This window comes from Xyrauchen texanus, chromosome 11, assembly GCF_025860055.1.
Source record: "Xyrauchen texanus isolate HMW12.3.18 chromosome 11, RBS_HiC_50CHRs, whole genome shotgun sequence".
NCBI lineage: Eukaryota > Metazoa > Chordata > Actinopteri > Cypriniformes > Catostomidae > Xyrauchen > Xyrauchen texanus.
Genome location: NC_068286.1, coordinates 28624629 through 28649409, shown reverse-complemented (window position 1 = coordinate 28649409; position 24781 = coordinate 28624629). Strand labels below are relative to the sequence as shown.

General features: G+C 40.5%; 1 protein-coding gene across 1 annotated transcript in view; it reads left to right on the top strand.

Annotated features, from left to right (window-relative positions):
• The first annotated feature begins 14900 nt into the window (after positions 1-14900).
• LOC127652033 (importin-5) overlaps positions 14901-24781 on the top strand; it is a 36124-nt gene continuing 26243 nt past the window's right edge. The window contains exons 1-7 of the mRNA XM_052138093.1: positions 14901-15030; positions 20027-20107; positions 23575-23767; positions 23848-23950; positions 24223-24319; positions 24394-24498; positions 24624-24746. Of these exons, the coding sequence (XP_051994053.1) occupies positions 14953-15030; positions 20027-20107; positions 23575-23767; positions 23848-23950; positions 24223-24319; positions 24394-24498; positions 24624-24746 (780 nt within the window). The 5' untranslated portion in view covers positions 14901-14952. The remainder of the gene's footprint in view (positions 15031-20026; positions 20108-23574; positions 23768-23847; positions 23951-24222; positions 24320-24393; positions 24499-24623; positions 24747-24781) is intronic.

Genomic DNA, 24781 nt, shown 5'->3' with positions numbered 1-24781 from the left:
AGCATCATGCTAACACATGCTAGCATCACCTAGCGAAGTGCTAAAAATGCTAAAAACGTGCTAGCATCATGCTAACACATGCGAGCATCACCTAGCGAAGTGCTAAAACATGCTAAAATGTGCTAGCATCATGTTAACACATGCTAACATCGCCTAGCGAAGTGCTAAAACATGCTAAATACGTGCTAGCATCATGTTAACACACGCTAGAAAAATGTGCTAGCATCATGATAACACATGCTAGCATTGCCTAGCGAAGTGCTAAAACATGCTAAAAACGTGCTAGCATCATGCTAACACATGCTAGCATCGCCTAGCGAAGTGCTAAACCATGTTAAAAACGTGCTAGCATCACCTAGCGAAGTGCTAAAAAATGCTAAAAACGTGCTAAAATCATGCTAACACATGCTAGCATCGCCTAGCTTAGTGCTAAAACATGTTAAAATGTGTTAGCATCATGCTAACACATGCTAGCATCACCTAGCGAAGTGCTAAAAATGCTAAAAACGTGCTAGCATCATGCTAACACATGTGAGCATCGCCTAGCGAAGTGCTAAAACATGCTAAAAACGTGCTAGCATCATGCTAACACATGCTAGCATCGCCTAGCGAAGTGTTAAAACATGTTAAAAATGTGTTAGAATCATGCTAACACATGCTAGCATCACCTAGCGAAGTGCTAAAAAATGCTAAAAACATGCTAGCATCATGCTAACACATGCTAGCATCGCCTAGCAAAGTGCTAAAACGTGCTACAAATGTGCTAGCATCATGATAACACATGCTAGCATTGCCTAGCGAAGTGCTAAAACATGCTAAAAACGTGTCTATCTATCCATCTATCTATCTATCTATCTAGCAACTAAGTTAAACTTTAAACTAATTTAAACTACAAACTAATTTAAACTTTAAACTAATTTAAACTGTAAACTACTTTAATCTAATTTAAACTACTTTAAACTTTTTCAAACTTTGTGGTCCAAACTTTCACAAGCCAACTTAAAGTTTGTCTTGACAAACTTTTTTTCTAGTTGCTTAATATGGTCTTATCCAGATTGCTCTTTTTCAAGAGGGGCTTGACAACTGCAGTTTTCAGGGAGTTTGGAAAACTCCCAGAGAGACGTGAAGAGTTTATCACTTCTAGGAGATCTGCTTCTAAACAGTTGAACACACTTTTGAAAAAAGATGTGGGAAGTGCATCAAGGGCGCAGGTTGATGTTTTAAGGTGCTGTACGGTTTCTTCCAAAATTTTGCCATCAATTTCTTTGAAATCAGACATAGTAACTACTTTCTCAGGTTGTGGTTTGATTTGTCTGACCACAGCACAACTCAAGGATGTGCTGATCACCTTTCTGATATTATTCATTTTTTCAGAGAAGAAAGAAGCAAACTCATTGCACTTGCTGTCTGAGAGCATTTCACTGGGAATCTGGCTTGGGGGGGTTGTCAGTCTCTCTACAGTCGCAAAAAGAGTGTGTGTGTTGTTTAATTTGCTGTTTATAATATTCGAGAAGAAAGTCTGTCTAGCTTTGCCTAGTTCCATATTAAAAGCATGGATGCTGTTTTTGTAGATGTTATAATGGACTACAAGTTTTGTCTTCCGCCACATGCGCTCTGCTTTTCTGCATTGTCTTTTCATATTTTGCACTGCTGTTGAGTTTCTCCAAGGTGCTTTTTGTCTGCCACTCTTCTTCCTGACTTTCACAGGAGCAATATCATCAATTACACTTTTAACTTTTGAGTTAAAAGAATCAAGGAGAAAATCAACAGAGTCAGCAGATATACTTGGTGTTAAAGATATAGCCTTCATAAATAGTACACTAGTGTTCTCATTTAAGCATCTCTTCTTGACAGACACAGATCTAGCTTCAATGGCAGGAGAGATCAATATATCAAAGAAAACACAGAAATGATCAGACAGTGCTACATCCTTAATAACAATCGATGAAATGTTTAGACCCTTACTGATAAGTAAATCTAGAGCGTGTCCATGATTGTGTGTGGGTCCATGTACATGCTGAGTCAGATCAAAAGTTTTTAAAACAGTTATGATTTCTTTTGTCATATTGTTTTCTACATTATCTATGTGAATGTTAAAGTCTCCAGCAATGGCAAAACAGTCAAACTCTGAGGTAATTGTTGATAACAGTTCTGTAAAGTCCTCAGCGAAGGCTGGAGAGTATTTTGGAGGCCTGTAAATAATGATAAGTAAAATGCGTGGAGCACCTTTTAACACACTACCCAGATATTCGAAAGACGGGTAATTCCCAAATGATATTTGCTTACATTGATAGACATCTTTAAAAAGAGCAGCTAAACCCCCACCTCGTCTACCTTCTCTGCAGACACTCAAATGAGTAAAGTTAGGAGGGGATGTTTCATTAAGGACTGTTGCACTACAGCTGTCTTCTAGCCAAGTTTCATTTAGAAACATAAAATCCAGGTTGTATGTGCTTATTAAGTCATTGACTAGAAGTGATTTATTTTTAAGTGAGCGGATGTTTAAAAGTGCTAACTTAACAGTTTTTGTCCCCACAGCAATCTTAGTTTGGCGTGTAATAGGCACCAGATTAGATGGGTTTGCTGTACGGCTTTTGAAGGCCTTAGACTTTCTATGATGTAATCGAACAGCAATAGAGATTGATACAGGCACACTGGGTTCCCGCTTGTTTTGTAAACATTTGAGAAAGTTACTGTTATCATAGCGGGGACCCAACACATATCACTGAGAGCTGGTATCAGTTGTTTTTGGTTCACCTCAAGCAGATGGAGGAGGGTGTGAGCCCTGGCGTTGTGGCAGAGGTCGAAGAGCTCTCACAGGAGGAGGGGGAGGGCGAGCTGGGCCCGCAGGTGCTTGAGGGGCCTGACGTTTTTTGCTTGATATCTGGGGGCTTGCAGCAAAAGAGTGGGATAGTTTGGTTCCAGCATACACCAGTTCTTCCATTTTCTCTGAGAAACACAGATGTGGAGATGCTGGAGAGAGGGATAACGTGTCTGGTGAGAGGGGCTGTAATATGCTGTCCTGGTTTCCCTGGATGTTTTCCAGAAAGTTGTCCTTGGGTGCTGAATCTTGGAGCAGTTCTAATATGTCACAGTCTGTCTGTGGTGAACTTTGTGGGCAGGGCTCAGATGAGATTGTGTCCATGAGCAGAAATTGTTGTGGCTGAGTGGTGCAATCATTGTCCTTGTGTGATTTGTCAACTGCATGTCCATTCAGGTGCTGAAGTGAAGTCCTGTGGTCATTCATACTGTGTCCAGGTGTGTGTGTGCCATTCAGATTGAGTGGATTGGCACACACTGCAGAAGGATGATTGAGGGAGATGTAGATATTGTCCTTTAGCACTCTTGAACCAAGTTTGTTTGGGTGGTAGCCATCCTGTCGAAACAGTTGCCTCTGACTCCAGAAAAGATTGAAGTTGTCAATGAAGTTCACTCCTTTTATATTGCAGGTTTTTGCAGCCATGTATTAAGCCCAAGCAACCGTGAAAACCTGTTTGTTCCTCTTGCTGGAAGTGGTCCACTGATGAATGTTTGAAATTTCAGTCTTTTAAGTGTTTCAAAAGTTCATTGAAATCCTTTTAAGGAGTTCTGACTGCTCTTTATGAATATCATTCTTCCCCACATGAATGATGAGTCGATTTGCAGTCTTATGTTTCATCAGAATGTTCTGAAGTTCCCTGTTTACATCCGAGGTTGTTGCTTGTGGAAGGCAGCTTGTAGTTGTATCCCTGCTGCTAATGTTTCTGATTATGGAGTCACCCACTATCAGAGTCCTGGGCCCGGCTGCACTCTGAGCTGAATGCCACTGTCTGCTCGACCTTGAGCGCCAGTTCACATCAGTGTTAGCTACTGGCTGATTCAGTCTGTGTTCGATCACATTCATCACATTTGGGGATTCCTCATTCATTAATACTTCAAATCTGTTCTCAAGATGTATAGGCGGTGGTAGGAAACCAGTGTTTGCAATCCTTGTCAGAGCCGTATCTGGGGTAGAGGATGCTACTGCGGCAATATGAGATGCTCGTGACAATCTGATGTCTCGAGTGCCTTTTGGTCTCGCTCCCTGTTTTTGCCATCGATTTGTAAGTCGATCGGTTTGTTTCTCTACACTCAGTATGGCCTGTCGAGGAGCACTAGATTCATGGGACTCACCAGCTGTATGCTGAGGGCGTCCATGACAAAGCTCTGTTGTGTGTTCCGTCTGGTTTTGTGGTCCTGTAAATAACTTTGTTTCAAGAACTGCAATCCTTTGTAAAAGTCTGTGGCAGTTAGTGCAGCAAGTAGATTCCAGAAGAGGCATTTTCTCTTATCCTTTTGAATGTAGGCAGTTGTGTTTTCCCTTCCCTGGAATGAAAACTTTCAGTGGGAGGCTGGTCGTATAAAAGAATTCTGCTTTTTTTTTTTTGTAGTAGTCCAAGCTTTTGAGCACTGTGCTGATTTGTTTAAGTTAAAATTAGTTAAAATTAGTTGATAAAAGGAGATAAAATATGAAAATATAAAAGCGATAGAGCAAAAGCGCGGAGCAGTAAGCAAGAGCGTCCGAACAGAAGCTGAGCAGGAAGGAACAATTACTAGCGTCTTGGTGTACAAATCATGTTCTTGAGCGTTTTATTAAATCGTTCCTATAGGCCATCGGTCTGGGGATGGTAAACGCTAGTGCGGATTGACTTAATGCCCAAGAGCTCGTAAAGTTCGCGGAGTGTCCGTGACATAAACGCTGTGCCTTGGTCGGTGAGGATTTCCTTTGGAATCCCCACCCGGGAGATTATTTTGAAGAGTGCCCCTGCAACACTACGTGATGAGATGTTGCTCAGCGGCACTGCTTCAGGATATCGCGTCGCGTAATCCACAAGGACCAACACGAAGCGATGTCCGTGTGCTGACCGTTCTAATGGCCCGACGAGGTCCATACCAATTCTTTTGAAGGGGGCCTCGATTAAAGGTAGAGGGCGCAATGGCGCTTTTGTGGTGGCTGGAGGGTTTACCAGCTGGCATTCCTGGCACGCCGCACACCACCTGCGGACGTCGCCGCCAATGCCCGGCCAATAGAAACGGGCTATTAGACGGAGCAGTGTTTTCCGTTCCCCTAGGTGACCAGCCATGGGATTATAGTGAGCCGCCTGGAAAACCATTTCCCGGCGGCTCCGTGGAATCAATAACTGGGTCACTTCCTCTTTTGTTTGAGCGTCCTGCGTCACTCTATATAATCGATCTTTTATTATGGCAAAGTAGGGGTATGAAATGGCAATGCCCGGCCGGAGCTGTTGACCATCAATAACTCTCACTTGGTCGAGTGCGTGTTTAAGGGTTTCGTCCCATGACTGCTCTAGAGGGAAGTCCCCCTGAGAGGAGGGGCGGCAAACTCACCCCTTCCCTCGTCACTCGGAGCAGCCGAGGACGTCCCCGGCTCTGCCTCTCCAGCCAAAGCATCGCACACCGCACACATCTTTATGCAGGACACATCCGTACAAATACCCTCTAAAATATTTCTAAAACCCAGCCAATCAGTGCCCAAGATTAGCGGATGAGTGAGGCGGGAACTAACCGCTTCCTCCACACTATATTTTCTTCCCCTGAATTTAATTACCAATGCACACACCTCACCTTCACCAATTTAGCTATACCCAAAGCCCCGGGTTGAACCAAGCATTGGTGGATGGTGGTTTGATTACAGCCGGTATCCAGCAAAGCTTGGTATATACCCCCCTGATCCTTACCGGAATCCGGTATGCTCCAGCCCGATTATGGGCAGCCTGCGGGACGTCGGAGACCCGTTCCACCGTCCCCAATTCCATCAACGGACACTGATCCCGGAGGTGGCCCGGGTCCCCGCACCTCCAATAGGCCGGCCCAGGCGTTATGCCCGCACTGGTGCTGGCGGGCAGAGCGGCTGAAGGAGGAGAGCAGCTGAAGGACGGGGAAGGAACATTCTCCCAAGGCCGGGAAGCTCTCCTCCTGGCCATCGCGATGATCACTCACTGCGGCATGCTCATGTCGGTCGGCGTCCCATAAGACTGCATGTTTCCTCTCTGGGAAGTTATGTCGTGTAGTGCAGCGTGATGGGATTCTGTTCCCCATATGCATTACTACGCAATGTCAAGTGGACTGAGTCATAAGGGAATGTCTCATTTATGTACGTAACCTCGGTTCCCTGAGACGAAGGCAACGAGACATTGCGAACGCTACCCGCACTACAAAACTCAGAGTTCTTGATGCATGAATGATGCGCTCCTGGTTCACATTCAGAAATTCTGAGGAAATGTTGTCTGTGCACCTGTTTTTATAGCGGTCAGTTTCGCGCCAAAACAGGTGGGGCTCAAACACCATAGCCAATATTAGAATAGTGGTGTTATTGTAGAGAGGTTTCCTAAGCATTCATAAATGCAATGTCTCGTTCCCTTCGTCTCAGGGAACCAAGGTTACGTACGTAACCGAGACGATATCTGAAATACAGTTTTGACTAGACACAATTTCATTTTCAAATATATACATTTCCCTTACCCCAGTCAGTCTGCTGTGTTGTGGCATGCAATGACACTTCACGAAGCTCTGTCTCCTTACTTCCTGTTGCTAACCGGTAGTGTAGTGCTAACCAAGGAGCTGTGAAACTATGTAGCCCACTGTTGCTATTATTGCTAATATGGAGAGAAGCTACTAGATTAAGATGATGCTTGACAGCTTTTTAAACAATATAGATGCATTTACATGTTAACATGCATCCAGTTTACCATGTATAGCAAAGTGTTTGCTATAAGTGAATATGTTTAATAAAGACAAACAGCCACAAAGTGGTCTTTTCAATTTATTATGCAATCTATAGATGTACACAAAATGTGAAATTGGACAAATAAATGCATGATAGAGATGTTTATTGCTTCAGAATTAAGGCACCCACGATTCCTAAGCCTTTACAATCTTTAAACGGTTAAATTACAATAAATTAAAAAGATAGATGTCTCATTCATTAATTTCTGAAATCGATGATAGCAATTAAGCTGTGAATTTCTTAGATATTAAAACTCATATACTGAATTAATACATATTTTAAATACAGTAAATTAATTCATAAATTATGCAGTTCATGCTTATGTATTATTTGCCAATATGGGTTTATCCATGGCATTAAGCTTATAGTCCAGTTGATGGCAGTGTGTAACAGCAAGAGTGATGCACTGCCGTGTTATGATGATACACAGTCCAATAAAATTAATATCTAATAATTACATGCCCTCTGTAAACATGCAAGGTGCAATTTACCAAATGTAGGGGTCTCTTCTAATTTTATTGAGTTTATTTGAGAATGAGGGCTGATACAAATCATTGTTACAGGCATTGTGAACATTGTTAATTTTTATTAAATTTGTATTCATTTTAATTCTGTTTAAAAAAACATGCTTGGCTAATATTCAATGATCAATTCTTTATCAAACAAAATGGCAGACGGCAACCATTTCCAGGGTAGTATTGTTTTTTTTGAAAATGTTAAGGCGGGACATGGCAAAGAGGCAATTTGCATTCACTTTTTTGATATCTGTAAAGCAATTTGCACTAGTAAGAATGTTGATTCAAGATATTGCTATTAAAATTCTTCCTATTCAATTGCAGATATCTCTAAAGAAAGATCTTCCTGGTCAGTAATCACATTGAGATATCCATAATTACATTATAGATATATTCATTGCTCAAATTGAATCAAGTCTTATGGGGGTTAGTCTCACAATATACAATTTATACAAAATATTTATTTGATCATAATATGCATAACTATGTAATGTTGATAAATAGTTTAAAAAAAATGTTGTCCATTGTTATATAACAAAGAGAGAAAAGCTACTATTCTTTTTTAAATGGCTTACTCCAAATAAAACTGGATTTAGAGGGTGACAAAGCAGCTGTCCCTCAAGAGCAACTGGCAAATATACCAGGGGACTACATATAAGGAACTTGAGGACCCATAAAAGCATGTGACTTCAAAATAGATTGAAATGTCTCAAAAAACAATAGAAAATAATCAGATGACTTCCAGACTCACTGGATGGTATCACTGTCAGATTCAGCAGTGGCACAGCAATAATTATTTCATAATGTTTGGAAAACAGCGATAAAGGAGCAGTCAGTAACTTCAAAAGGACCTGTTTAAGGACCTTTTTTTATTACTTAAACAGTAGCAAAAGGATGACAAATACGATCAGGCTGTAATGATACTATTGAGGAGATTAGGTAACCCAGCTTTATTCAAAGTGTGTAGGACAACTGGTCAAACAGGATACGGTCTTTAGAATAGTTCAAATAGGCATGTCCACAGGAGATTCTCAAAAGTCAACTCTGCACTCATCCATGACAGCTGTCAAGGTGATTTCAGCAACTAGTGGGTGAAGACATAAACCAAAACTCATGACAGGCAAGTATCACTGGTAAGCATCAAATTTCTTCAGAAGCAGGGATAACGAATATCTCAAATGAGGAATGAAACTCAAACAGAAATGCATACTCCGGCTAGGTATAAATTCAGTTTCTTTGCCCACAACTGAAATGGAGAACTGAACATAAATTGTTTCTCAATGCAGGCAGGAATTAACGTAGTAGTTCCAAAATATAACTTTGAAGTAGCTAAGTGAATATTCTAGGAAAATCGAGAAATAACTGTCAGGATTCAAACAAGGAAAGTGTCTTTCTCAATATAAACAGCACACGTAGAAAACACTTATCTGAATTCCAATCTGAGACACAAATAATATCTAGGAAAACGAATCCTTCCATGAGTGCACAAAGATTAAGTTTTACAACATTCGAGGCCAGACAAATACTGATTGTCACTGTAGTGTTTCTAAAGCAAACCAAACGCTCCACTAACGAGCATCTGGTGTAGTCCTTTAATGCTTTGGATAGCGCGAGCAGGCAAACGAGTTATGGTGCGTTCATATACAACACGAAGCGAGCGTTTCGCGAGGCGTGATTACATACAAAGTCAATGCAAAGAAGCGAATAGATGCAAATTTGTGCCGGGCGGCGTGAATAAAGCGAATGACGCAAATGATGCGATTCGAACAAGCTAAATCGCTTCATTTGCGTTGTTGCGAAAGCCTATCGGCATTGAGATTGTCCGGATTTCACTGACATACTGACGTAGTAGCAGAAGAAATATGGAAAATTTAATGCAAAAATTGTTGTAGTGGTGTGTGGGCACCTGGAATTGTATGACACAACATCATACATGTACAGAGACCGGACAAAAAAAAACATCGCTTGGAGGAAAGTGAGGGAGGAAATTAGACTACCTGGTAAGTTCTGAAAGCTGTTCCAGCTATTTGTTGCACTTTACTATGAACCAAGTCATAGAAGCCCCTCCTCCTGTTCTTTTCCAGAAGAGAAGGGGGAATACTCGCGGGTTCACATTACTCGTGCGAATGTGAGTTTAAACACAAATTTATAATTCAGAGGTCAAACTTGCACGAGCTATGCGAGGCGAATATTTTCTTTGCGTTGTATATGAACGCACCATTAGATGATGTTTCCAATTTATGCAAGGAATACAAAAGCCCCGACATGGAGTGGATAGATATAGTAGAAAGATATATAGAGAGAGAAAATTGCCCCTCAAAAAAGTCAGTAAGAAGCTTTCTCTTCCCAACTGTGAGTGGAGGTTTATTATTCTCCATTTTTAGCTAAAGTTAGCTTCACCGGAGCAGTGCAAAGCAAGCAGTATTGTCAACGATGTCATGGGCTTAGCGGTCTTTAGATGTGGGGCGGGGCATTTACATTTTAAAGAGACATGACAACTGGCCTATTAACAAACTTCATTTAAATTATTGTAAATAATTAATTCACGAAATTTACTGTATCAACTACATGAATTTAATCAGATTTGTCATTATTATTTTTACTAAAATATAAGTATCTTGGGTACCCTCCTAAGTATATTTTTTACTTCTTATGAGGGGTTCCGGATCCCTCCAGCCGACCCCAAATCGAGCACTGGATTTCTTTAAATGAGATTTGACTAGTAATAATTAAAATTAAAGATATCTCTTATTAAATATTGACTAGTCATAAATCCAATTCAAGATATCCACAATGGTATTTTGACTAATACTATCTTTTGGATATCTTTAATGAGAAGGAATGAAAGATATCTGATTTTTTTATTTTGATTAGTCAAAAACAAATTTGAGATTTTTAGAATTAGAAGTTTTCCTAGTGAGAATTCAATTAGATATATCTCTAATTATAAGGCCCCTAGGAATAATACAATTAGAGATATATTGAATTAGAAATCTACCTAGTATAAAATCAATTGTAGAAATCACTATCACAAATACCAATTTCCACTAGTAATAAATCAGAAAGGATTTTTCAATGTAAACCAATGGAAATATTTGACTAGTCAAAATAGCATTGTAGATATCTTCAATGTGTATTATGACTAGTCACAATTGCAATCCAGATATTTTGAATATCAAGTTTGACTTGTCAAATCTGAATTACGACATGCATGGGGCATTTCATGATAAATCGGCTTGCCATAATTTGAGAGATTAGAAACTGTCTGCCAGAGCTATATAATAAATTTGGTGCTGGCTGAGGGTTGATTCCATCTCTCTTCCTTGGTTGAGATCATCTGGGAAGTAGGAACCCAATTCAATAAATTTATATTGAAAGCTTTAATGCATCAGAAATCTTAATTTTACCATCACTACACCACTTTTCCTTGAAGGTATTCTAAAATGCATTTAACAAAGTTTATATGAATAAAAAAATCCATCAACTCCCACATATCTGAATAATAATTGATAATTTCCAGAGTTTTTTCTTTGTCTTTCATTCTTTCTTTCTTTTTTTATTTGCAATACAAAACGTCTAGGTTACGTATGTAACCTCCATTCCCCGATGGAGGGAACGAGACGTTGTGTCAGAGAAGCGACACTAGGGGTCTCTCTTGAGCGCCGATATCCACCTCTGATCTATGAAAAAAGGCCAATGAGAAGTTGGCAGCCAGTATTTGCATATCCCGCCCCCGGACATACGGGTATTTAAGCGGGGCAAATACGGGAGTTCATTCAGGATTTTTCTGAGGAGCCGGAAATGGTCCGGCCACAACAGTGGCTCGGCTCAGTGACGTGGCGGGGAAGACACAACGTCTCGTTCCCTCCATCGGGGAATGGAGGTTACATACGTAACCTAGACGTTCCCCTTCTGTCGCTCTCTCCACGTTGTGTCAGAGAAGCGACACTAGGGGTCCACTTATAAACGTGCCATGCGCTGAGCCGTGTACGTGAACTGCTGATACAGGAGCGAGCAGGTATTCTTACGTGCAAATACGACCAACTGTATCAGACTGCATGTACCCTTCCCCAATGCCCCATTCAAGCCATCAGAGTCCTTCTCGTTACCCTGGAAGAGGGAACAAGGTGATGGCCGCCAACCTGGGAACGGGCCAGCCTGGCTGGGCCTCTTTTCTCTCTATGTTTCTCACATAGAGCAAGATAGAATTTGTTTCTGGGTGAGCATTTTGAACAGGAGTTTGGACAAGGTCCGATTGAAAACTCGCAGGTCCAAGATCGGTCGTAAGCTGCCGCCTTTCTTGGGTACAACGAAGTAAGGGCTGTAGAAACCCTTCTTCGTTTTGGTTGGAGGGACAGGCTCTATCGCGTCCTTGGCTAAAAGGGAGGCAATTTCTTCGCGCAGGGTCTGGGCATGTTCGTCATGCACTGCGGAAAAATGAACGCCAACGAAGGGGGGCGGAGGCCTTGCAAACTGAATTGCGTAACCGAATCGAATGGTCCGGTGCAGCCAGCGTGACGGGCTGGGCAGTGAAGCCACGCCTCTAAACTCCTCGGAACGCTACGTTGCCTCTAACACGGCGTCAGGAGGCAACGTAGCGTCCCCGGGAGGCAACGTAGCGTCCCCTGAAGCCATGCCTCTAAACTCCTCGGGACGCTACGTTGCCTCTAACGCGCCGTTGGAAGGCAACGTAGCGTCCCGAGGCTCTGGTGCTGAGAATACACTCAAAGCACTTACCTTGCTCCGCGCACCCGGCAGGGGGCGGGTTCGTGACCGAGGAGGAGGTCTGGCGTCCTCTGGACTCGTCTGAACCGGCCGGCCGGGGAACAGTCGTGGGGCTGAGGGCGGGGACACCGTGTTCGGGAAGCCGGGACTGTTGAGGCCTGAAAGCAGAGTGCCGTGAGAACGGCATTTGCGGCCACATGACCCAGAGACAAAGGAAATAGCTCTTTTATTGAGAATTTGGGTACCGCAGCCCCTGTTGGGGGGTGCGGCAGATGAAAAAACACAGGATTCTCCTCCCGGCCCTACACCGGGGGGATGTGTGGAGAGGGGTGCTCTCCACGAAGACATCAGCTCATCATGCACCTCCGGGAAAAACGGGACCGGGGGGGGCGAGGCTGTGAGTGGCGCCCAGACCCCAGGAACCAGTCGTCCAGCCGTGATGGCTGTGGGGAGGATGGAGGGTTCCAATCCAAGCCCACGCTGTTGGCTGCCCGGGAAAGCATGTGGGTCATCTGTGCGTCGGCCTCAGCCTGGGCATGCAGGCCCGAAAGCAGCAGCCCAGGGGAGTCCTCAGCATCAGATACCACGGCCTCCGATGCCGCGGCGAGCTCATCTGCTTCGATCGCAGGAGGGTAGGCGGACTGGCTGTAAGGCGAGTCGCCGTTGCCTCGAGCACGGACGGGAGTCAACGAGGAATGACAGGAACTGGTGTGTAACTCGCAGCAATTGCAGACACGACCATCGGCTCGAAGAAATTTTCTGAATGAACTCCCGTATTTGCCCTGCTTAAATACCCCTATGTCCGGGGGCGGGATATGAAAATTCTGGCTGCCAACTTCTCATTGGCCTTTTTTCAAAGATCAGAGGTGGATATCGGCGCTCAAGAGAGACCCCTAGTGTCGCTTCTCTGACACAACGTGGAGAGAGCGACAGAAGGGGAACCTAAAATGTACAAACAAATAGCAATAAACAAACTTTTTGCTGTGAGTTTTACAGAAAACAAACAAACAAAAAGACAAAATGAAGCACCTTATATTATCCTATAAGTAGTAAACCATTAAAGAGTATAAATAGCTAAAACTTTTTCAGAGTTCTTTAAATAGTTTTTTTCTCCCACTTTTCTCCCCAATTTTTGGAATGCCCAATTCCCAATGCACTCTAGGTCCTCATGGTAGCATAGTGACTCGACTCAATCTGGGTGACAGAGTCCTTCAATCAGCACATCTTATCACGTGGCTTGTTGAGACATAGTGCGTGTGGAGACTTCACGCTATTCTCTGCGGCATCCATGCAAAACTCACCACGTGCCCCACCGAGAGTGAACCACATTATAGCGATCACGAGGAGGTTACCTCATGTGATTCTACCCTCCCTAGCAACCGGGCCAATTTGGTTGCTTAGGAGACCTGGCTGGAGTCACTCAACACGCGTTCTTTAAAGATAATTTTAAAGATTCAGGAAAAACTAAATAAAAATAATATATATATATATATATATATATATATATATATATATATATATATATATATATTATTTTGTGGTACAGTATCTATACATATTGAATACACACACACACAAATTTTTGTCTAAAACAGAAGTTTGTGGATATATTACATTTGACAAAATTTGAAAAGTCAGTCCAAAACACTGCAGTAAACACAATTCCAAAACAAGAGGTCAACTGTGTCTTCAAAGTTGGGATAGCATAAGGGACCTTTAAGACAAGACGTAGGTAGGCCTACTAATTTGACACAATCAGGAATTGCATCCAAAATTAGAAAAGAACATAAAGCATAAAGCGTTTTTAAGAAAACAAGACAACCCTATACTTCAAAAGCTAGCTTACTAAAAGTAGCAAAAAAATTGACTTGCTTTTATATCGTATATTCTTATTGTTTCAGATTAAATATATAATTTCCCGTGTTTACGGATGCACTTATTTTGCGATGACATCATTGCACTGAGCTTTGACCACTTGGAGTTTACCCACGTCCCTTTGTTTCAGAAAGAAATGGTCTCTATTCCAAATGTTATTTTTTATTGGAACCGATTTGTAAATGACATTGATTGGAAAAAAGTTTGGAAGATTCCTCACAGATATGTGATAATAAACAAGGTGAAGGAAGTGCCGTTCAGAATGATTCACAGATAATCATTACATGGTTAAATTTAATAGAGACATCAATACAAACTGTTCTTTTTGTGAAATCCACCCAGAAACTGTTTTGCACCTTTTTTTGGTATTGCTCACACACCAGGACATTTTGGCAAAACTTCAGCAGATTCATCATTGACCATATTTATAAAAACTTTGCCTTATTGTGGGAGAATGTTTCACTTTTATAGAAGGCAAATTAAAGAAAATATGTACTTCATTATAAATGTATTAATTCTGTTGGCAAAATTTCACATTCATAAATGTAAATTCAGCACTAAAAAACCTAATTTTGTACTTTTCTCCATGAAGTTGTACATTATATTAATTTGATTTCTAGCTCCAACAACAAAAAGGCAGTTAAAACTGTCAACATATGGTCCTCCTTTTCGTTATAATGACCCCTGGCACAACTCTAGTGTATTTTGTTTACATATTATGTTTGTATATTGTTATGTATATTTTGATAAGTCACTTGTGATTTGTATCCTTTTTTTTGGCAATAAAGATGACTTCAAAAAAAAAAAAAAAAAGATTTTATTCACGTCCCACGCGATGGGATGCGTATCACCCAATACGATGATCAGAAATGAAATAATTAACGCGTCACAATGATTGACATGTCCAAGTACCAAACATACTAATCATTTAATCTCATTCAGAGCCGCCAGCCAATCAGCGACAGTGAGGTACCACAATACGAGCCAATCGCATCTCTGAGTCCATGCACTACACCGGCTTTCATTCGCTCGGATCAGCGCTGCTGTTCTCTCTTTCTGAATCCAACAGCGATGGCGGAGCAACAGCAGTTCTACCTCTTACTGAGCAACCTGATGAGCCCTGACAACAACGTCAGGAAGCAATCGGAGGTATGAAATTAGGCTCGCTGTCATATTTGTGTAGATGTATTGCGGGGAATGAAACGAATCTATTTTTGTTTTAGTGCGGGGCGGTCAGCTGAGCTTCGGCCCTGCACATGTGTGAAGCGCGCGCTACTGCTTCTATGCGGATCCGATTCAAGCTAGCCAGGGAATCGTTTTGTTCGGACAGTTCATTCCAAAGGACTGGTTTACAACACTAAAACACTTGATTGCAGTTTTGCGGTGGTGTTAGAGTGTGTTCATTGGTTCAACAATATTGTTAATTATAACTATTTTTGTACAACTTTGTTCCCTCCAGCAATTTTCTATGTAGAGAATTACAAATATTTAGCCAATCGGTAAACAAGATTCGGCTCATAAAAGAGTCGTTAGCGCGCTCTGTGTATTAACGTGGCCTAACAAGCGAGCGCTGTGAACGCTATAAACATGACATATCTAGTGTGTTTTAGTTATGTGTCGGTTATTTTACGGCTTATTTGTTATTTCTTTCAATCATTTAATAATTCAACAGCAGTGTTACTGGTCTTATTTCCGTATTCGAGACAAGGTTGCCGTTGCGCTGCTGACCGGGTGCAGGTGTTGCTCAGCTTGGCTTGACTTTCAGACTGGTCTGTTAATAACCGTTTCTGTAACATGTTGAACAATTGTGTGGATTTAGAACTAAATGGGTCGTATTAGTGTCATATATTTCGTTAACGCTAGGTAACAACATAATCAAATCATAGTTTTGTTTTTTCACCTGAAAAGATTTGCTATATGTGAGGTGGCATTTCTGAAACAGACAAGAAACTGGACAAAACTACATTTCTTGGAATAATAATGAATATTTAATGCTCTTTATTGCCCGTTTTGTGCCATGTCTTGTATTTCATCATTAAACAGTAACTTTACACCCATCTTCACGATAAGAGATTCCCGTTTTTAATGTAATGCCATGGAAACACTTTGGATTTGTGCCAGGGATGTTTATTTACATCAAGGTGAGCACCATGCGACTTTCTCATTAAATTGTTAAAACCCCATTGTGCATCCCGGATTAAAAAAAAATTCCCTGGATATTTCGCGGGAAATTATAAAGTTCCCCCTAAGCTTGACTGCTCAGTGTCGCGTGTTATACAAGTCTTTTGTCTGCTCTAAAGCCGCGCAGGGTGTCCCGATTGGAGTCCATGTGGATCAGGATGGCTCATTGGGTCTTATCACGCTCATCTCTGACATCGGTCAGCACTTTCCTTTATTACAGACAATGCATGAACAGCACACTGCTAATGCTCAGCGGAATCTGACTCGCTCTAACAGCATGACCAGGGCCAACTGGACACTTTTTTTTTTTTCCAATTGTAAGAACCATCTTTAGAGTTCCTCTCTTTGATTACAGCTGTGTGCACTTCATGCCACTAGGCATTCCATACATGCTATACTACGAATTACCAAGTACCTTTTGTCACTTGCAAACTGACTCTTTGAATGACTCATGCAAATCTTAAGAGCATCACTATTTCCTCCTGGCAGATAAAACAGATGGAACTTATTTATTGGGTGTTGCTTTTAAATCTGCGCTCTCTCTGACAAATGTCTTTGCCCTAATAAAATGCAACTTGTTCTGGAAGAGGAAATACCATTCTTTTTTCCCCCATTGTTTAATTGACTTTTACTGAACATACCATGTACCAGGAGCTCTTGAGTTTGTTAATCAATGCTTCTGTTGACGTCATCAGTCCACATTATTTCCACATATTGTTGAAAAATCGTGATTAATACCGCAGTTCCTGGTGAACGACTACGTTTCTTTCTCAAACTACTTAATATATCGTAATTTTTCAGCGTAAAAGTAAACTATTGTTTTTATACTTGTATTCAGCAACCTTAAATGTATAGTTTTTTTATATTTCCATTGATAGATATACACTCACCTAAAGGATTATTAGGAACACCTGTTCAGTTTCTCATTAATGCAATTATCTAATCAACCAATCACATGGCAGTTGCTTCAATGCATTTAGGGGTGTGGTCCTGGTCAAGACAATCTCCTGAACTCCAAACTGAATGTCAGAATGGGAAAGAAAGGTGATTTAAGCAATTTTGAGTGTGGCATGGTTGTTGGTGCCAGACGGGCCGGTCTGAGTATTTCACAATCTGCTCAGTTACTGGGATTTTCACGCACAACCATTTCTAGGGTTTACAAAGAATGGTGTGAAAAGGGAAAAACATCCAGTATGCGGCAGTCCTGTGGCCGAAAATGCCTTGTTGATGCTAGAGGTCAGAGGCAGAATGGGCCGACTCAGGGCCGGCCCAAGCCTTTATGGTGCCCTAAGCAGAATTTGATTTGGGGGCCCCCTCGGTCCCGCCAATATGATAGAATATTGTCAATGCTTGATTATTTGCACACTATAAATCTAACACACCCCTTATCAATTTTATTAGTTGTAGCTGTGTTGCTTACAACATACCAATGTCTGCCTGGCATGATTTTACCCTTCTACGGTTTTAAATGTAACAGTAGCAAACCTATATTTACCCAATCCTGTTGATCCTCTGTTACCAGTTTTGTGTACTTCCTAGAGAACAATTTGCAGCAGAAGCTGTAGACAGTATCATTTCTTTTTGAATAAGTGAGTGGCTCCACTTACATTTTTTTCCCATTAATGAACTTTCTGTAGGTGGAGTGGAAGCTTCGGCCATCAGGTTTTTCAGGGAATGTAAAGTTTTCCTTTATAGGCAGTGGCCCTCTGCTTACCAGATCAGTCCTTTCTGAGACAGACAGGATAGATGACAACATCAGTGGATGCACGTGCTGGGAAGTGCTCCTCACATGCAGAGGATGGACCTGATGAAAGATGAAAATAATAATAAAAGCTAGCCATGTTAGATGTCATATTAGAAGGTAATGCAACTGTTTGTCAAAAACAAAGGCATATATTTGTCCATTATAAATATAATGATCTGGGATTGTTGAAAAATCATCAGCTGTAGCACTGGAACTTGGGGCAGGTGGCGTTGGTTGTGCCCCACATCCAAAATATTTCAACAGTGCTCCTAGGAAAGTTTCGTAAGAGTACATATTTGACAGAATATTTGACAAAATATGTTATTTTCTCAACACAAATTATTATACACAGCAGCAAGCCATCTGTACTCCTAAAACAACAACTCTTAATCTATAACTAGCTAATTGAGGCATAATGATATTTGAATATAATAGCAAAGACCCCAAAATGGTAGACTAATGTAAATAATGTTAAGTTGTCAGTTATCAGTACAACGTTTATGGAACAGAAGCTTGTTTTTATTACAAAAATATATACCCAGGAAAGATATTTTTACACAGAAGACAAACAATTTAATCTAAAACTTGCTAAGTAATATGTTGTACTAATAATATATTAAGATGTCAAGGCTATTTACGGATGATTAATCAAACTTTCCTAAAAAAGAAGATATGCTACATAGGCTATGTTAACTAACTAGCCAGCTAATGTTAGCTCATAACTTAGCCTAGCTACTTAACATACTTTTATCGTGCTGTTTATTCTCTTCCTCTTCTTCTTTTTCCTTTTCTTTGCACCAGAGGATATGTCCTCTTTTGTGACATTGCTGTTTTGCTGTCTGAATGTGCTTGTGTCCTGTAGCCCGTTAACATATTGCATTTAATATTGTGTTTTTGTATAATTAACATTGTCCATTGACAGTATAATCACAAAAAAAAAACCATTAATGTGCTCTTGGGGGCCACCGGGGCCCTAAGCAGCCGCTTGGTTCGCTTATGCCTTGGGCCGGCTCTGGGCCGACTGATTCAAGCTGATAGAAAAGCAACTTTGCCTGAAATAACCACTCGTTACAACCGAGGTACGCATCAAAAGCATTTGTGAAGCCACAACACGCACAATCTTAAGGCGGATGGGCTACAACAGCAGAAGACCCCACCGGGTACCACTCATCTCCACTACAAATAGGAAAAAGAGGCTACAATTTGCAAGAGCTCACCAAAATTGGACAGTTGAAGACTGGAAAAATGTTGCCTGGTCTGAGTCTCGATTTCTGTTGAGACATTCAGATGGTAGAGTCAGAATTTGGCGTAAACAGAATGAGAACATGGATCCATCATGCCTTGTTACCACTGTGCAGGCTGGTGGTGGTGTAATGGTGTGGGGGATGTTTTCTTGGCACACTTTAGGCCCCTTAGTGCCAATTGGGCATTGTTTAAATGCCACGGCCTACCTGAGCATTGTTTCTGACCATGTCCATCCCTTTATGGCCACCATGTACCCATCCTCTGATGGCTACTTCCAGCAGGATAATGCACCATGTCACAAAGCTCGAATCATTTCAAATTGGTTTCTTGAACATGACAATGAGTTCACTGTACTAAAATGGCCCCCCACAGTCACCAGATCTCAACCCAATAGAGCATCTTTGGGATGTGTTGGAACGGGAGCTTCGTGCCCTGGATGTGCATCCCACAAATCTCCATCAACTGCAAGATGCTATCCTAACAATATGGGCCAACATTTCTAAAGAATGCTTTCAGCACCTTGTTGAATCAATGCCACGTAGAATTAAGGCAGTTCTGAAGGCGAAAGGGGGTCAAACACAGTATTAGTATGGTGTTCCTAATAATCCTTTAGGTGAGTGTATATTTCAATTAAGCTATTCACAATGCTTCATGGTTGTGTAGTTCGTGCCCTTGTGAAAGTACACAGTCTTGTACCTTTTTGTCTGTTTTCAAATACTACTGTGCTTCAAAACAAAGTTTGTAATGATGTCAATCATTCACCATGGAGCTGGTTGGTTTGGTTTGGTTTGGTTTATTGCTTGGAACTCATTCATGAAGGATTTTATGACAAGCCTATGATAGAAATGAATGAGAAATACTTCTGGAACCCATGCTGCTAAAATGTGTACAGGTACTGTTGAGCTCTATTGCAAAGAATGGGTTTATTCTAAAATAAAACTAACATCTTGTGAATGTATGTCTCTGATTGTTTAGGAAACATATGACACCATTCCCGGCCAGACGAAAGTCACATTTTTACTGCAGGCCATCCGCGATGTTTCTGCTGCAGAGGAGGTACGTAAAAGTCTGTCTACCGCCATCTGTGCTCTAATTGTTGTTTTAGACATCCATGCTATTCTGATAACTTTAAAATAAACTGTTTGTCAAATTAAGTTGTTTTGTTATATAGTTCAGTATGTTTCCATACCATCGACCTTGAGGGTCAGATGCTGTGTGCTCTTGGCTTGTATTGTTTAAGATGCCGTAAGTAGTTAAGTAACTTTGTTTTCCTGACTACAATGAGATTGGAATGATGTTGTTTATGCTTGAATAGAATTTTATTCCTGGAACAACTGATTGCCCAAGTAAAACTCTATCTTGAGCTAGTGTTTTTCAGTAGTCTGTACCAATACCAGTGAAATTTCACGGTTCTCGTAACCAATTTCGGTACCACAGCATAACTAGGCTAATATGACAATTTGCTATTAAACAGCTGTTCAGCCTATTTAAAATGTTACTTTTCACTTTAAATAATAAATTAAAAGAAATCAATGTTTCCTTTATTTTTCTCAATCAAGGATGCATTGAGTACAGTTTAAGTAGCGCCCTGTTTTATTATTTGCCAAATCATGTTTACTTTTGTTGTTAATTATAATTTTGTTTTCCAGAACTAGTTTAATTTAATTTCATCATCAAAATAGTGTCTAACCAACATCAACCTGCTAGTTTTAAAGTTAGCAACAGTATAATTTGTTCACGTGACTTTTCAGTTGTAAAAAGAAATGGCTGTGCGCAAAACCATGCCGTGGTCAATAAACGAGGTACAGGCATTCCTCTCGTTTCACGTCGTTTTGTTCGTCGCTAATGAAAGTCTTTAAGGAAGTGTCTCAGCTGTTGGCCGCACATGGCTACCAACGGACCTACCAACAGTGTAGGGAAAAGTGTATATATATATATATAAAAAAAAAAAAAAGCAACTACAGAACCATCAAGGAGAAGTGGTTCGACCAAATGGATGCTGTCTAGGCCACCAAGCAATGGGAGGGAGAGTGCCCTGGCCACGGCTGGAGTCCACGATGGAGGATAGTATGTTAACTCTATACTATGCTTGAAAGCTTCACTTTTAGTTGACCAGCTACTGGAAAGTTGCTTCTAAAACAACCAGGCCAATTTAACCTAGTATAAAGATATTTTGAGTTTACTTGCATGCAGACATAAAAGCTAAATTATTAAAACTGAACCTATAGTGCACTACAATTTATGTCGTTTCTTAATTACTTTAGAGTCGCTGAGATCAGCGTGAGCCACATTGCAAAAATATGCTCTTCCGAAACTATCTACTTACTGCTGCTTCTGGGATGCATCTCCTTGCAACTCATGCTTGCTGTGAGAACTGTGTAATCTGTTAATATGGTCACCAAAAAGAAAACTCGCCGCTCACGCTTCACATATGGAGGATAATACAGTGATGTTCTTCAGTGAAAATAATAATTACAAAAAAATTGTTTTGGATTGAAGCTCTTCTAATAAAAAAAATATATATAATGGTATGATGTAATGTAATGGTTTTGTCATTTGATTACAATTCCATGAGTTAATTTTATTTTATTATAAAGTGTACTTAAATTTGAACCTGGAATTCAGAGAAAATAAAACTAAAATTGGAGAAAAATGTTTTGATTTCATAGGGCCCTACTTGTGGCTATACTTTTAAAACGGACGGTATTTCATCATTTATGTATTGGCCCCATTCATGTAAGTGCCTCGCTGGAACCCAGATATTTGCAATATAATGCCACAAATGCTGTCAATTGTGCTTAACTTGTATTGAACATGGAATATTCCTTTTAACTATTTTTCTGTCCTCCAATGTATTTTATTCCTTTTGCCTACTGTCTCTTAGGTGTCCTGTTTGGAGATATTTATAGAGCTGTGAAACTACAGTGGGACAGTATACCTAGAAAAGTGTTCCAAATGTTTTTTGTCCAAGTAGGCAACTATATTAAACTATATGTGATGCTATATGGGTCAAAGAAACCATCAGACCTGAATGTAAAGATAGCGGACAGTCCTTGTCTGTGTGCATCGTTGGAACATTTGCCTGTGGTTGACTGTTCTAAGAGTTTCACAAAGCAGTCATACTACCCATGTGCTTGTGATCCGGTGATTTTGGTATGCAGAAATCAAAGTTCCTAGTAAACCTGGGCCTCCAAGAAACTGGAAAGATGCCCCTGGTTGGATGGCCATGCCCCGCTTCGCTAGTCAGATGGTGAAATAAGAGAATCTATTGCCCACACTAAAGGTCAAATGCCACCCAAAAACAAGGATGCTAATTGGGCAAGCCAGGTTCATAGATAGATAGATCACTGAACAGCACCCAACAATTAACCTTAGGTAACATGTCAATGATGGCTTTCTAGTGGAAGGATGTAATTTCATGAGTTTTTATAAAATGTAAAAAAATAAATAAATAAATTGCAATCATTAATATTTTTAATAAAGGTTTAATCAATAGGTCGCTCCAGGCTATGCTGTATTGGGAATATGACCATCAAAGTAGCACTTTGTAAAGTTAAGTGGCTCAACTTAAAAACAAAAAAAAAAAAAGCTCAGAAAACATGGCTTTTGGTTCCGTTTGATTGTGTCTGGTCAATTTTAGGCTACAAGATGTTGTTTTTGAAAACATATTTTGTTTAACTGTAGATTGCTGCAGTGTTGATGGCTTTTCCTGCTGTGTGTGTTGTCTACATCTCCACCTGAATAGGAAGCTCAGGGTTTTTTCTTGGTCAAAAATGGTCTTTCGTGGTGGCTGACGTAAATGTTCATAACGTATTGTTTTTTTTAATACTTGCAGTTTATATTTAAGTTGTTGCATTTCGTGTTTTGTAATATTTATTTTCGATCATCTAAGCATCTAGAAACTTCTGAACTTGAGTTTTTTTTTTTTTTTTGTACTACATGGTGCTGTGGGAAAGCAAACTAACTTAATGCTTATAGGGCTTGTTAGAATATTCATGAGTTATGACTGTAGTGAGAGTACTGATATGGGACTGTGCTTCTACAGTAAATATGTATGTTTCCTACCTTATAATATATATTGGGTTCCTTTTTATCAGACTCTAATGATTTTGAATCGTGTTTCTAGGAATATCTGAAACAATGCCAGACCAGTTTGATTTACTTAATTCCTAATTTATATTTTACTCTGTAGCCTACTTGCACTTGTTTTTACCATAATTGCTCCTCAGTTGTTAGGTAGTCTTAAAAAAAATAAACAGTTAATTTGTTATGGGAAAAAATAAAAAAATAATTGCCTAAACGCATTTTAAATGAGTTGCAAATTGGTTCCATGAGGTTTATGTGCCATGATATCGAGGGAAGCCCAGTTTATATTTTTAACTAAAAACAAACCCAAAATACACACTGTACTCTCTTAAAGTGGAGACTTGTGAACCTTTTCTTGGAAATCACACCTCTAAATGTATTCCCTGTAAAACTATAAGGAATTGGTGTCCTGTGCTCAATGTATGCTCTTCACGCAGGTTAAGCAGATGGCAGCCGTGCTGTTGCGTCGATTACTGTCTTCGTCTTTCGAGGAGGTTTACCCCAGCATGACCATTGACATGCAGACGGCCGTGAAAACGGAGCTGCTTTCTGGAATCCAGTCGGAAGCTTCCATCAACATCCGCAAGAAGATCTGCGACATCGCTGCCGAGCTTGCACGCAATCTCATCGGTAAGCTAATGTTTCAATGTTGTGATATTACTTTGTTGCACACTGGAGTAGAAGTGAACAAATGTCTTGTGTTTCTCAAGATGATGATGGGAACAATCAGTGGCCAGAAATCCTTAAGTTCCTGTTTGATTCAGTTAACTCCCAGGATGTCAGCCTCAGAGAAGCAGCACTGCACGTTTTCTGGTACACAAGTTTGGAATGTCTAAGTTTTAATATTCTGCTTAAACCGGAATAATTATGCATTTAAAAACATAAAATTCTGGTTAACTCATATTGATATTCACAATATATTTGCAGTGTTGGTGGAATAAAATCAATGGATGGCCAAATTAAATAATTAAAAGCATTATAAAATGGTTAAGCTAAAATCCTTGAATTAACACTGAATTTTCATTTCAGTACTAGTTTGTCCATTTTCATTTTGTTTCTCTAATTGAGTGGTTTGTTGCATTCAGGAATTTCCCTGGTATCTTTGGCAATCAGCAGCAGCATTACCTGGAGGTGATCAAGCGCATGTTGGTGCAGTGCATGCAAGATCAGGACAACCCACAGGTCTGTCACTTGCACCGGTTTATAAACTTTATTAAAAAAAATTTTTAGTTTCCATTAATTCTCGTTTCTTTTAGATTCAAACCCTGGCTGCGCGTGCAGCTGCATCCTTCGTCCTGTCCAATGAGGGAAACACAGCGCTGTTGAAACACTTTTCAGACCTTCTTCCAGGCATCCTGCAGGTGAAAAGCTCTTCTAACTTCACCTGCGAAGAGTATCTAAACTCTTATACTTAAACACTGATTTAACAGTTGTCTACTCTTGATTGCTGCGTTCTAAAATAGCAGTTTGGAAATGTTCTCATCAGGCAGTGAATGAATCCTGTTACGGTGGTGATGACTCTGTGCTGAAGTCATTGGTGGAGATTGCAGACACTGCCCCTAAATATTTGAGGCCCAACCTGGAGGCCACACTCCAGCTCAGCCTAAAGGTAATATCTACTAGTTTACCTTTAGCTAATAAGAT